Below are 14,510 nucleotides of genomic sequence, written 5' to 3'. Positions count from 1 at the left end.
CAAAGGGACCACTGCATTTCATGTATACTAATGGCAGGAGTATTAGGAACAAGAAGGAAGAATTGTTGGCCTTCATTGGCTCTTCCTGGCCACAGGTTATTGGCATTAGTGAAACATGGCTGACGGAAGATGATATAGTTAGTGGGATAGAATGTGTAGGTTATAGTGTGTTTAGGAGGGACAGAGAGAATAAAATGGGGGGAGGGGTGTTACTGATGATAGTTGATGATCTGCAGTCAAGGAGAATTGAAGTTGTATCGCAGGATAGTGAAAAGAGCTCATTTGAGGCTATTTGGTGTGAGATTGAGACTGGCAGAACAAAATATAGATTTGGGTGCTGCCACAGACCAGGTGATGGAATAGATGGTGGAGATAGTATGCATAAACAAATTAATGAAATGAGTGGAAGGAGGGTAATTATTATGGGGGATGCCAACTATGGTAACATTGATTGGAAGGAGGAGAGGAAACATGTGAGGAAGGAAATGGATTTTATTCAATTATTAAGGGATAACTATCTGAGACAGGATGTAATTGAAAATACTAGGGGTGGGAGAGTGCTTGACCTGGTAATAGCATCTGAGAATTTGACTGTAATGAATATGACCATGTTGCCACCTATTGGTGAGAGTGATCATAAGGTCATCTTAGCGACCTTAGCCACCTCCCAGATCCCATGACCTGGGAGGTGGTTAAGGGTGTGGAATTTTCGATTAAGACAGGGTACATGTGGAATTTCCGTACTGGCAAGTATGACAAGCTTAGGAAATTGCTTGGATCAGTACCATGGCATGTATAACTGCAAGGGCTGGATGTCGATAGAGCATGGGAAGAGTTCAAGGAGCATTTTCAGTAGGTTATGGCTGATTGTATACCTATGGTCCGAATAGTAAAACAAAAATGAATGAATAACACCATTAAGCTTGAGCTGCAAAAAAAAGAAACAACTGTTTAGGGAATGTAAAGAAATAAGTGGCCTGCAGACACGCGAACGGTATAAAGAGAAGGACAGAAGGGTAACGAGTGTGGTAAAAAAAGCAAAAGCGGATTATGAAAGGAAACTATCTATGCAAGCTAAAGAGAATCCCAAACAGTTCATTCAGTAGGCTGCAAGCAAAAATAAAACTGTACACGGCAAAAGGAATTTAAGGAATGATAATGGTAAGGAGGTCACTGAATCAGTCGATATAGTGGAGTTACTGAGCGAGCACTTTGCAAAAGTATATCTCCAGGTGGTGACATTGAAAAAATGAAGGAACCATTAGTTTATACAGGAATTGTGATGAATGAAGTGGAGGTGAATAGTCTATTACAGAACCTTAATGTGAATACATCCGTGGGATTTGATAGTATACCGGCACGGGTCTTGCGAGAAGCGGCTAAAGAATTATCAGTGACCTTGACTATGTTGTTTAATCTGAGTCTCAGATCTGGTTTATTCCTGATGGTGTGGAAAGAGGGGAAAATAGTTCCCCTGAATAAAGGAGGATCCAAGACTACGGTTGCAAATTACCGACCGATCAGCATATCAGGAATCGTTGTCAAGGTCTTGGAGAAAGTAGTCAAGGGAAAAATACAGGAATGGATTGATGAAAATGAGATATTGTACAGGGGACAGCATGGCTTTGTGAAGGGTAGATCATGCCTCAGTAACTTGCTCAAGTTTTATAACACAGTGACGGCTGAACTGGATAAGAGTAATTGGTTTACAGTCATACTGCTGGACCTGGCTAAGACATTTGACAGGATACCACATGGAATTTTAATCCGTAAACTACAACATACGGGAATGGATATAGGGTTGGTGAGATGGATAGGTGGGTGGTTGATGGAGAGATATCAGAGAGTAGTTTATTCAGGAGTAGAGTCCAAATGACGGCCTGTGACTAGTGGTGTGCCGCAGGGTTCTGTCCTTAGACCACTGCTGTTTAATTTGTTCATTAACGATATAAGGATGGATCTAAGAGGAACAGTTCATTTGTTCGCTGATGATGCAAAGTTGAGTAGGGCAATAGTGAATGCAGAAGATGTCAAAATCTTGCAGGACGACTTGGATAGATTGGAATTCTGGACTAAGGAGAATGGATGTCAATTTAATGTGACAAAATGTAAGGTTATGCATTTTGGGGTGAAAAGATTAGCAGCAGTATACCACATTGGTGGAACTGTACTCCAGGAGATTGATGATGCCAGGGACTTTGGAGTGTTGGTGGATAGGGAGATGAAGTTTAGGGGGCACATTGCAAAAGTAGCTGAATCAACTCATCAACTCACTTGGTTGTTGAAAACTACCTTGACGAGCAGAGACAAGAAAGTCTCTGTACCGAGACTTGCTTGTACCTCTGTACCGAGACTTGCTTGTACCTCTGTACCGAGCCTTGATAAGACCTCATATCAACTACTGTGCCCAGATTTGGTCACCTAGGTTCCTTCTTGATGGGGAGTAGGTGGAGAGGATCTAGAGCCGAGTGACTAAGATGATAGCAGGTCTATGGAATGAACCATATGAGAACAGGTTGAAGATTTGCGGGTTGTAGAAATAGTTGATAGGTGGGTTTCTATAGGATTAATTCAGAGGATATTTTTGAGATCAGGACTGGTGGTGAGAGAACTAGGGGACACCTATGGAAGCTGGACAAGTGTGTGTGGTTAGCAGGGGTGTTAGAGCTCGGTTATTTACTTTTAGAGTGGTAAATGAGTGGAATAAGCTGCCAGAGTCTGTTGTGGGTGCTATGACGGTGAGTGAGTTCAAGGCAATATGATAGATACTGTGAGAATGTGGTATAGTTGTGTGGACATGATGTTTAGGGCCTCCCTCGATGAGTCTAAGGACTCCCTGGAGTCTCCCGTAATAATAATAATAATAATAATAATAATAATAATAATAATAATTATTATTATTATTATTATTATTATTATTATTATTATTATTATTATTATTATTATTATAGAAGTCGGAAAATTTAGCTTTTCTTTTACGAACATTATTGTTTTTAAACTGGTACAGCGACAGACAAGAAAGCACGTTATTTCGCATGTTGGCGACCAGTTCGTACATCCTTCATTTCTTTCTCCCCCTTTAGCATGAATTGACTATTCTTGGCAGAAAGCCAAGCGAAGCTCTACAAAGTGTGGGCGTACTATGCTAGTGTCCGACCATAGAAGCGAGAGCCGTCGCTGGCAGATTGCCAAGAAGAGTCAATTCATGTTGACGGGGAGAAAGGAAATAGGCAATGTACGAATTTGTCACCAATTCGCGAAATCACGTAATTTATACGTAAAATTTTCCAACTGTTGTACAAGTAAAATATTTACCACTTTAAAAAACTAGAATTTTCATAAAACAAAAGCTAATCCGACGTATAATGACAAACATTCATCCCATGAAATGCATTGATTACCCTATTATCGGAATGGATTCGCCTTCTGCCATGCGCAGAAGTGTCAAGGGGTCTCGCATCTGTCTTCTCACAGTACTTATGTTACTTTATTTTACATTACATTTATATTTAATAACATTTTAGATATAGTTACATACTTTGCAATTAAACACCGTAAAAATCTAGACTGAAATTCATTAATGCTTATCTAGATGAAAGGTGGAAATGTTTCAGCGTCGATTATGGCCGTAAGAAATAGTCTCAATCTTCTCGTTTCCGATTTCTTATTTCTGAGCTCTCTGTTAAGAGGATTATTGAGGATTATCTAAAATCTTCTGAGCTAATATACAGTAGTGCATTAAAAAACAAACTCCGGCTATTTTTCATAGATGATGGGAATGTAAAAGGATTCTACAGTATACTTTTTTTTCGCCTGAGACTCAGAAAGGTTGATGGTGGGTCTATCTTACAATATGATAAGGACTAAAGATTTTGCTTTCATATTCTGTTAGATAGATTGTGTGATTTGACAAGCATATTTTTTATATGCTCCCCTACTCCTTGCTAAAAATTCCATACTGAATTCTTAAATATACTAATGCGTAATATAGAGTCTGTAAAAAGTTTAATGCTATGGATTCTGCACAATGTATGCTTTAGTTTGATTGGTTTGAATGTGGGTTTCCCATTTCAGATTATAATCTACGTGTTTGCGGAGATACTGTAAATCTGCGCATACTGCAGTTGCGAAACTATTCAGACCTTCTGAATAGTTTCGCAACTGCAGTATGCGCAGACCTTCTGAATATTTTCGCAACTGCAGTCACTTTTGGGGTCGCAGGAAGTGGTATGATATTTAATTTGCGGGATTGCTTCTCTTAACTTCAATTCAAATAGGATGAATTTAAAATTCTGAATGTTACTTTTGATTTTGTTTTCACTGAACCGCGTATGAAGGCTTAATAAATCAAATCGCATGTTACGCTTTAAGGTTGGCAGGCCGCTTGTTGAAAAAGTTATTGCCGTATCATCAGCGAAGCGGATTAGGTTCTCTTTGAATTTCATTGAATAAAGGTCGTTTATATAGATAATGAAATGGGTTCTAGGACTGAGTCTTGAGGAACTCCATATTTGATTAGTTAGTATTCGCTTAAGATGCCATTTATTTGAACTGCTTGCCATCTGTTTTCTAAATAAGTTTGAAACTATAAGTGATACATCCCCCCCCCCCTAATTCTGACAGTGTGCAGGATTTTTTTTTTTTAATAGTATAGCATGATCAGCGGAGTTGAAATGGCTTCTGTACGTCTATGAAAAATAGCCGGGGTTTGTTTTTTAATGCACTACTGTATATTAGCTCAGAAAATTTTAGATAATCTTTTTCAGTGCTACGATATTCGAGTAATCCGTATTGATTTCAATTGAAGACGTTTACTGAATTGAAAAAAAAAAAGATTTTTTAATTCGAGTTCAAGGATTTTTGAGAGAATTGGTAGAACAGAGATTGGTCTGTAGTTTGTGTAATTGTTGATGTCGTCTTTTCTATAGGCGGGTATAACTGTTGCTTTTTACTGGTCTGTTATGAATTCACCAGTTGAGGACTTGTTTATGATATGAAGTAGAAATCTTGGATAATATACAGATAGTTTGATTCATAATTAAGCTAAAGTATAAAAACAAACAAAAAACGTAACGTAGTGACACCTTTCATTCAGATGATATTCTGAATGAAAGTCATTAGATACCACAAGGAACCTTTATCAGGACTTTTCAACTGAAGGTGAATTCGCTGGTGTCATAGAGAAGTAAAAGATTTTCCTTCCCATAACTCGTGTTCATTTATACAAACCGATAAAGGAGAATATTCACTTGAATATATATTTAGGCTTAAGACCAGCCCTTGACAGATCGTTGGTCTTCCTGGAATTTATTTTAAAATAAATGATCAAAAGTGATGTTATAATTACGGCCTGGTTAGCCGAGTGGGTGGTGTCTCTGTTCTTTAATCAGCAGGGGACTGGTTAGAATCTTGCCGTAGGCATGAATGATTGTAAGTGTAGTTTGATATTAGATGAATTTAGTAGCCTGATGTGAGATTACCTTACTGCTTATTAAAGGTGGCTTGAAAAAGGTCCATATTAGATCATTAGCCGGGTTTTTCAGAGTATTTAACAAATAGTACTAACGTATGATAGGCTTCCGACCATTCATGAATGGGATTTGTATAAAAAAATAATAAATACACCGGATTTGGTTGGATTAAAATTACAAGGAAGCAATCAAAAGCCACATAGCCTTAGTTTCCTAAAACCGTTATAATATTATTCCTGCTTACTTATTATAAAATAAACATCAGAAATCAGATCTCATAATAATTTCAGCATGATGTTGTGTTCTTCTTTGCCGGTTGTCTGTTTCTTGGGATGAAAACTCGAGTTTCCAGGATAAGAAAAAGTCACCTAATTCACCGTTAGTTGTTGAAATCCCGTTGCGTTCTAGCTGGATTCGAACCTAGGTCTTTTCAGACGAAGAGAGCTGTCGTTTACATAATAAAGGCGGTCAAGCACTGATAATTAAAATTTTGTTGGTATGCGTGTGTTAATGTATCCAATGTATAAAAGAAGAGACTTTGAGCTACTCAGCAGTTTTGGATTCTTAAAAAAAATCATAAAATAATTTATATCATTTATTTCAAGGAATTATTTAAAGGAATCCAAGGAAGGCCTTTAGCAAATCCTTACTTTCCATTCATTCTGAAACGTTTATGTTTCACACATTAGGAAATCTGAATTGTCAGTGTAATTCACTGTAAAAAAACCAGCAATATTTTCATTAAAAAAATACTTCGTATCTGTTGCATAAAAATAATCGATGCTGACATTGTTAATTTATATTACTGTGATTTTTATGCTGTTTATATTTTAGGTCTAAGCGGGGATAAATTTCGATTCGCAGAGAACGGAGATGGACCAGCACGGTACAACATCATTCATTTTAAAAAGACCAGCTCCAGCACTTATGAGTGGATAAAAGTTGGAGAGTACATCGACGGCAAGCTCATGCTCAATCTATCAGAGGTTCGCTTTCGTACAACGGAACCAGGAATGCCACCATCAGTGTGCAGCCAACCTTGCAGCAAAGGTCAAGCTAAGAAGTTAGTCCAAGGAGAAATCTGCTGTTGGCATTGTTTCAACTGCACCCATTATCAAGTATTGGTGTCAGAAACCCAATGTGCCGAGTGTCCATTAGGATTCCTACCCAACGAGGACCACACAGAGTGTACGGCGATCCCTGAAGTTTACATGCGACCCGAGAGTAGTTGGGCTATTGGAGCAATCACCTTTTCCACAACAGGAATTCTCGTAACCGCGTGCATCATCTTAGTGTTCATTAAATTTAACGACACACCAGTCATTAAAGCATCCGGAAGAGAACTGAGCTACGTATTACTGGGAGGTATCCTCATGTGTTACGCTATGACCCTTCTGTTAGTTCAACGTCCGACAGATGCTATCTGTGGCGCCCAAAAAGCAGGGATTGGTCTGTGCTTCACCACAGTGTACAGTGCTCTGTTTGTCAAAACAAACAGAATTGCTAGGATCTTCAAAGCTGGAAGGAAAACCATTAAAACTCCGAGTTTTATCAGTCCTAAATCTCAATTGGTCATTTGTGCAGCTTTAGTTAGCGTTCAGTTGACGATCACCTCTGTCTGGTTGGCCTTCAGTCCACCGAAAGCAATTCACTACCATCCTACGAGAGAAGATAACCATCTGGTGTGCGCATCTGCCATAAATGCCAGTTACATAGTGGCATTTGTTTATCCCATCCTTTTAATTATTGTGTGCACGGTATATGCTGTTTTAACTCGCAAAATTCCAGAAAGCTTTAATGAATCTAAATACATTGGCTTCACCATGTACACTACTTGTATTATATGGCTGGCATTTGTTCCTATTTATTTCACTACTGCTCAGCATGTGGCGCTTAATGTCACAACAATGTCTGTAGCTATTAGTCTGAGTGCTACAGTAACTCTGGTGTGCCTTTTTTCTCCAAAACTGTATATTTTAGCTCATCCAGAAAAGAATGTAAGGCAGTCTGTGAGAACCCAAAATCAAAAGGACTTTTTAAAGCCTACTTTTAAAATGACGTCAGGAATGGGCACACAATCGGATGGTGAGTATAAATGCAGTATATTTGAATTGTATTTTCATAAATCAAGAAAAAATCTTTTAAGCACATACATAACGTTTTGTGTTATTAACTAGACATCATTAAAACTTTAGATTTTCCTCGAAATTTAAAAATTATGAATGTGTATTTTTATCATAATTATAACTTTCTTGTCAATTGAAATTGCTGCTTTGCTGTAGCGTACTAACTGCTGATTACTGAAAAGTGTGAGATTAGCTGCGGTTATTTTAATGAGTTGATATGATGGTAATCGTTTTTTAATTAAGAAATCTGATAGTATAAACCACTGATTGTATTAATAATAAACCACATTCTACTTTCCAGACGCAGTGATAAAAATTATAAAAAATAATAAAATTAGCCATGGGTTTTTTATGACATCTATCACCAGAGTCGTTGCTGTACATTTGTGCAACACGGGAACAACTAAATACAATCATGTCTATCAAATGTACTAATCGCTACCAAAATACATTTATTGGCAGATAGGAAAGAAACTAAGAACCTACTTAATTTACTGTTTCGTTAATGTAGTTTAGTTAAAAATACCTGAGTTCTAAAGATGTGTCATCATAGGATATCATATAAGTGACTTATTCGTTGGTAACATTGAAAAAAACACACTACTTTTTAGGCAACATTATCAGCAGGAAATATGATGGTACTATCTCAATTAACAAACTAATTGGAGGATCAGCACTAACACAAAATGATGAACAAAGTGGTCAGAATGGACAGTACGAAAATTTTGATATGTGGTCCGACTTCGAAACGGTCACCTGAGCATTCTACGCGTTTTCATTCAACTCAATAATAAGATGCTCCGTATGGAGCTGCCCATCTGTTTCTGAGTCTCCATGGAAACCAAGAAAACTGCGTGTATGAAATAAAAAATCGTGTCTCGTTTTAGTGTTGGAAGTCGTGATGTAGATCAGTGAAAAAGGTTATCCCTCTTCCAGTCGGATGAGTGACTTTGGGATGACGCTTGCCTGAGGAGCCATCTATGCCTTAGGGCCTAGATGACGAACCCATGGCATGCGTGCCAGAGGTGGCATGGCAGAGAATTTTGCTGCACGTTAACGATTTACAGGTGATATACTTTTATACGTTTATAAATTATTTAACCTTTTTTAATGGTTATAATACGTACGAGTTAAATTTTCTTTTACACCAGAACAGCTATGAAGACATGCATATGATTGGTGCGGTATTAACAAAAGATCAAACTGCGCAAAGACAAAGGCAAACCGAAAAGCTTGACGGTTTTCGGTTTGCCTTGAAAAAATGGCTGCTCAATCATTTTTTTAAAAAACTTATAGTTTTATGATTTTTTTTGCTTTTAAACTGAAATATACGTATATATATACAGGGTGTCTCAAAAACAAACATATACACAATGTATACTTTGTATACAAAGTATACAAATGTATACTTTGAATGATCATAAAGTTGGTATTTATTATAATACAGTTAACTTTCACATTGTAAAGTAAACTACATAAATGTGCTTTTCATCCTTCAACGTCTGTATTCATGTCATCAGGGACAGATGACCAGGACGGTCATCTGTCCCTGATGACCGTCCTGGTCCAGGGACCGCTGATAACGTGCAGCAATTGAATTGCAAACACTGAGCTTCATTTTGTCTTGTAGCTGGGCGCATCCTCTTTCGATTGCTGCTTTCAATTCATCGACTGTTGCCATTATTGAAGTGTAAACTTTGTCCTTGATAAATCCCCATAAGAAGAAGTCCATTGGCGTGAGGTCTCGTGAACGCGTGGGGTATTCTACAGTACCTCTTCTTCCAATCCATCTGTTGGGTAGAGTCTCATCAAGATAGGCCCTCACATCTCGAGGGTAATGTGAGGGTGTCCCATCTTGTTCAAAATAAAAGTCCTCATCCTCAAAGTCCTCCTAAATTCATGGCATGACAGCTTCAGGCAGCAAGTTCAAGTAATTGGCGTCAGTTACAGTACCGTCGAAAACGAATGGTCCAATTAATCCGTGTGCTGATAAGCCGTACCTCACCGTCACTCCTGGTAAATTTACATGATTTTCCTCCATAACATTCGGATTCTCAGGCGCCCAGTAAGTGCAATTGCGTCGGTTAATTGACCCATTTAAATTAAATGTGGCCTCATCACTCCACACAATGTCTTGGAAATTGTGCATCCTCTTCACATTTTTCCAAGTACCCACTCACAAAACTGCATTCTCCTATCAGGATCATTTTCATTGAGAGCGTGTACTCTTCTCGGAATGTAACTTTTCCAATGACTCCGCTTCAACATGCGATGGACAATTGATTTTGGTACTCCTACCTCACGAGACGCTTGTCGCACAGATTTTCTTGAACTTTCACGATACGTTTCAATCAAACTTTCGTCTGTTGCTGGCCTCGTAGCTGTTCGTGGTCTTCCTGAACGTTGCTTATGGACATTTTGAACAGTTTCATCTTCTTCAAATTTATCTCTAATTCAAGTGATAGTAAGACTCGTAGGTGGATCTAATTGAAATTCTCTTCTAAATTGTCTTTGCACTTACACTACGTTTTCATACTTCCAGTAGCATTTTAGGATAATTTTTCCCCTCAAAGCTTAGTGTGGTTTCAGCCCTTATTTCAAATCCGTTAAACCTGCAACATAATGAAAATTAAGTGAGTTATCAGCTGTTGAAGTGTATATATATATATATATACACTTCAACAGCTATATATATATATATATATATATATATATATATATATAGAGAGAGAGAGAGAGAGAGAGAGAGAGAGAGAGAAAGTATTTTACCTTGGGTATAATAAATGATAATATATTCAAGATACCAAGTAATTTTATATAAACTTGGCTTTAATCCTATTTCCCAAGTGAGCAAAAGACAAATAAGTCAAGTTTGCGCCTGCACATAGTGCAAGTCTGAAGCACCTCATGGTAGTGCCACTCTGGGCAACTCGTGGATTAAGCTCTGATCATTTTCCTTAGTATTTTTCCCTTAATGTAAAGCACATCCCTTGCGGAGATGTATGATGCTATGCATTAAAGGAAATGGTCACTATCCATACCGGTTTCGACCTCTGTATAGGTGATGCGGCTCTAAAAATAAGACGATCCTGAAAGATCGCATAACTCAGCTTTGTTCCACTCAGTGACAGGCTCACCCCATCACCGAGAAGAACTTCTCAGCATTGGCTCTACCCAGTGACAGGCTCACCCCACCACCAAGCTGAGCCATAATCTCAGCGGTGGCCTCACTCAGAGACAGGCAAAAACCTATCCCCAAGCAGAGCCTCTCAAATCAGAGCCGAGCCGTACCGGTTTCGACCTTTTTCAGGTCTCGTTAGTGGGAGCCAAATCTGACAATGCTGAGGTTGAAGTAATGCAGAGCCTATGAATTTTACTTCAACAAGTTGCCACACGGTGCTTTGACTTTATTAAATAAAATCTCAGGATGAGAGATAGATGTAGGAAGTGTTTTAACTTGTATATATTATGTATTCGAGATACCAAGTAATTTTATATACATTTGGTTTTTAATCCTATTTCCCAAGTGAGCAAACTGACAAGTAGGTCAAGTCTGCACCTCAATAAAGGTCGAAACTGGTATGGCTAGTGACCATTGCCTTTAATGCATTGCACCATACATCTCCGGAAGGGGATGTATGATGATATGCTATGTTTAAGAGAAACTACTAAGGAAAGTGATCAGAGCTTAATCCAGCTTTATCACGAGTTGCCTAGAGTGGCACTACCATTGATTGCCTCAGACCTGCACGACGTGCAGGCAAACTTGACTTACATATCGGTTTGCTCACTTGGGAAATAGGATTAAAAACCAAGTTTATATAAAATTGCTTATCTTGAATACATAATATACCCAAGTATCAAAACGTTTTCTACACACACACACACACACACATACACACACACACACACACACACACACACATATATATATATATATATATATATATATATATATATATATAATATTTTATATATAAAATATTCATCAAAGCTTGATTTGCTTCCTCAGTCTTAAGTAAAAGGCTGGTTATATTCCACTAATTCGAGCCCTACCCAAGGGCCTATGAGTTGTGAAAATACTTTCTGAAAATGAAAGCTGTGCCGAAGAAAGCGGCCTTTTCCAGCTGCCCAATTTTTAATCCATCTAACTCGAGTGCGTCTAGATGTTCTTTCAATGTTTTAAGGATGGCGCCTAAAGCACCTATTATTATGGGAACAACTTTCGTTTTCTTTTGCCAGATTCGTTCAACTTTTATTTCCAAATCGCGATACTTTGTAATTTTTTCAATCCGACTATCTGCTGGTACTGATATTTCGATAAACTTAACACCCTTGTTTTCACTTTTTTCAACCATTGTGATATCGGGTGTGTTACATTCCAAGCTTTTGTCAGTCTGGATTTTGAAATCCCAGAGTATTTTAGCTTTTTCATTCTCAACCACTTTCTGGTGAACTTTATGCTTCCAATAGTCTTCAGATACTTCAAACCCATACTTTTTACATAAATGTTAGTGGATTATCTTGGCTACGTTATCATGCATTTACGGTACTCAATTTGTGCAATTTTGCTGCATCCGCTTATAATGTGGTATGGGGTTTCTTCCTTTTCTTTGTGCAATCTACATTTACTGTGTTCTTGAATATTTTGTATTTTTGCCTTCATAATATTGGTTATAATAGCCTGTTCTTGTAACTGCAAAAATTATCGATTCTGTTTGTTTCTTTAGCGCTCCATTTCTCAACCATTGCCAGGTCAAGTTGCTGTCAGCGCTATCCTCTATGATGTGAAGGTAATTTTCATGCAATGCCTTATTTTTCTATCTTTCAGTTCTCACTTTTACTTGGTTGGTTTTGTATTCCAATTTTGTCTCCATGGGTTTAAATAAACCCTCCTTCCTTACCTCAATTAGAAATTTTTCTGTTGTTTGCTGCAGATAATCATTCAAATTTCGTTTTTCTTCTTCAATAACTTGCTTTACTTGTAATAATCCTCTACCTCCTTTTTTTGCGTAATAGACAGAGCCTATCAATGTCACTGCGAGGATTGAGGGCATGGTGCATTGTCATTAATTTTCTAAATCTTCCACCTCTAGGTGGGTCCATTTGACAATACCTGAATGAATATCTCAGAATAGGTATGGCCCAGGTATTGTATTAATTGCTTTTATCAAATTTTCAGCATTAAACATTGACTTAAGGATTCTTATATATTCTGCTCTAGTTCTTTCTTTGATCTTATTGTGCAGAATTTGTGACTAAAATTCCCAAATATTTGTAGCTGTATATATATATATATACAGCTTCAATAATATAAAGCTACAATAATATGTGGGTTATGCAACACATCCTACGGGGGGAGTAAAGCTTGTAGGAAAATAATTACATCAATAAAGTTTTATAATTATTGATTTAATTAAATAATTACACCAATAAACGTCTTAGCATTTTTAATGTAATTATTTATCGATGTAAATTATAAATAAAGTACATTATTGTCATTTTACATCGATTTTAATGATCTCTAATTCTTGTGAAAAAACAGTATTCAGAATTAATACAGTTTTTAGCATAATTTCATATATAAAAAAACTGACCAGCATATTTTATTAAAAATCAACTAATTAATTAATACCAAAATCCTAAATTAAATTATTTCAGTTTAAAAGCAAAAAAATCATAAAATTAACAAGTAAAATAATATTAAATTACATACACTTACCTTTTAAAAATGTATTTTTCTGTTTAAAATTGGTTTCACTATAAATTTGCAATTCACACTTCACTCAGTGACTCACTAGACACAGATGTTTTCTTCTATTGGAGAGAAGAAGACAAACTGGTCTTCTTCTCTCCCATAGTCCTTAATGGACCCTTGGGTCATTCTTGGCTGGTAGGTGATATTATGTCCATTTTTTGATTTTATCCAATCCTGGAATGATTCCTTCTAGTGCTTGCTTTGGAATGCCATTAGCCCTCTCCACATGTCCGAACCATTTCGTCTGTCTTCTTCTGATGACTGTCAGCATATTTTCCCTTGTTCTCCCGTCTATTGAATCAATCAGTTTTCGCACATTTTCATTGGTTTCGTGAGCAGTATAGGGTATTTTCAAAAGCCTTTTGTAAGTTTTCATTTCAAAAGACAGGAGTCTCCTCTCATCTTCCCTCAATAAAGTCAGGGCCTCACAACCAAACAAGAGGATAGAATCCACCAAGGTGTCAATTAGTCTTAGTATGTTTGTTGTTGTTATTCTGTTATACCCCCACAATGGTTTTAACTTCTGTAGGACCACGGTTGCCTTATCAATTCGGTATTTAATTTCGGTTTTTGAACGACCATCTTGACTCAACATGCTTCCTAGATAAGTGAACTTGTTTACATTCTCAATTTGTATCTTTAAGAATTCAATGTCTGATTTTGATGTTATCATTGTTTTTGTTTTTTGTAGGTTTATGTATAATTCAATTTTTTTAATGTTCTGAAAACGCAACTGGTTATCTCTTGTAATTCTTCTTCACTTTCTGCCATAAGATCGATATCGCCTGCAAAACGTAAGTTATTTATTCTTAGTCCACCAACTACTATTCCAGTGTCATGTTCATGAAGAGCTTCATCTATGACATATTCCAGAAAACAATTAAAAAAAAGAGGGGACAAGGTGCATCCCTGTCTTACCCTGCTTTCTGCCCGGAACGGTTCACTGCTGCAATTTTTAATTTCAATTCTCATATCACATGAGGAATAAAGAGATTTAATAATCCTAATGATTTTGTCGTCAATACCATAATGTTCTGAAATTTTCCATAATGCCTCATGCCGTATTGAGTCAAAAGCTTTTTGAAGGTCTAAAAAGTTGACAGATTATTTGTCATATGTATTTGTTCTATGTATTTTTCGCCTAGTATGTGTATT

The 14,510-nt window shown here is 37.1% G+C and overlaps 1 protein-coding gene across 1 annotated transcript in view; it reads left to right on the top strand.

The window, feature by feature from the left end:
* Positions 1-14,510, top strand: part of LOC150107648 (metabotropic glutamate receptor 6-like) — a 213,882-nt gene that overhangs the window by 172,935 nt on the left and 26,437 nt on the right. Inside the window, exon 6 of the mRNA XM_090392155.1 lies at positions 6,306-7,556. Within this exon, the coding sequence (XP_090248281.1) occupies positions 6,306-7,556 (1,251 nt within the window). The remainder of the gene's footprint in view (positions 1-6,305; positions 7,557-14,510) is intronic.

Source organism: Typopeltis vanoorti, chromosome 4 (assembly GCF_054136105.1).
Source record: "Typopeltis vanoorti isolate ZY-2024b chromosome 4, IOZ_Tvanoo_1.0, whole genome shotgun sequence".
Classification (NCBI taxonomy): domain Eukaryota; kingdom Metazoa; phylum Arthropoda; class Arachnida; order Uropygi; family Thelyphonidae; genus Typopeltis; species Typopeltis vanoorti.
The sequence above is the reverse complement of the archived record's forward strand: the minus strand, read 5'-3'. Positions and strand labels throughout refer to the sequence as shown.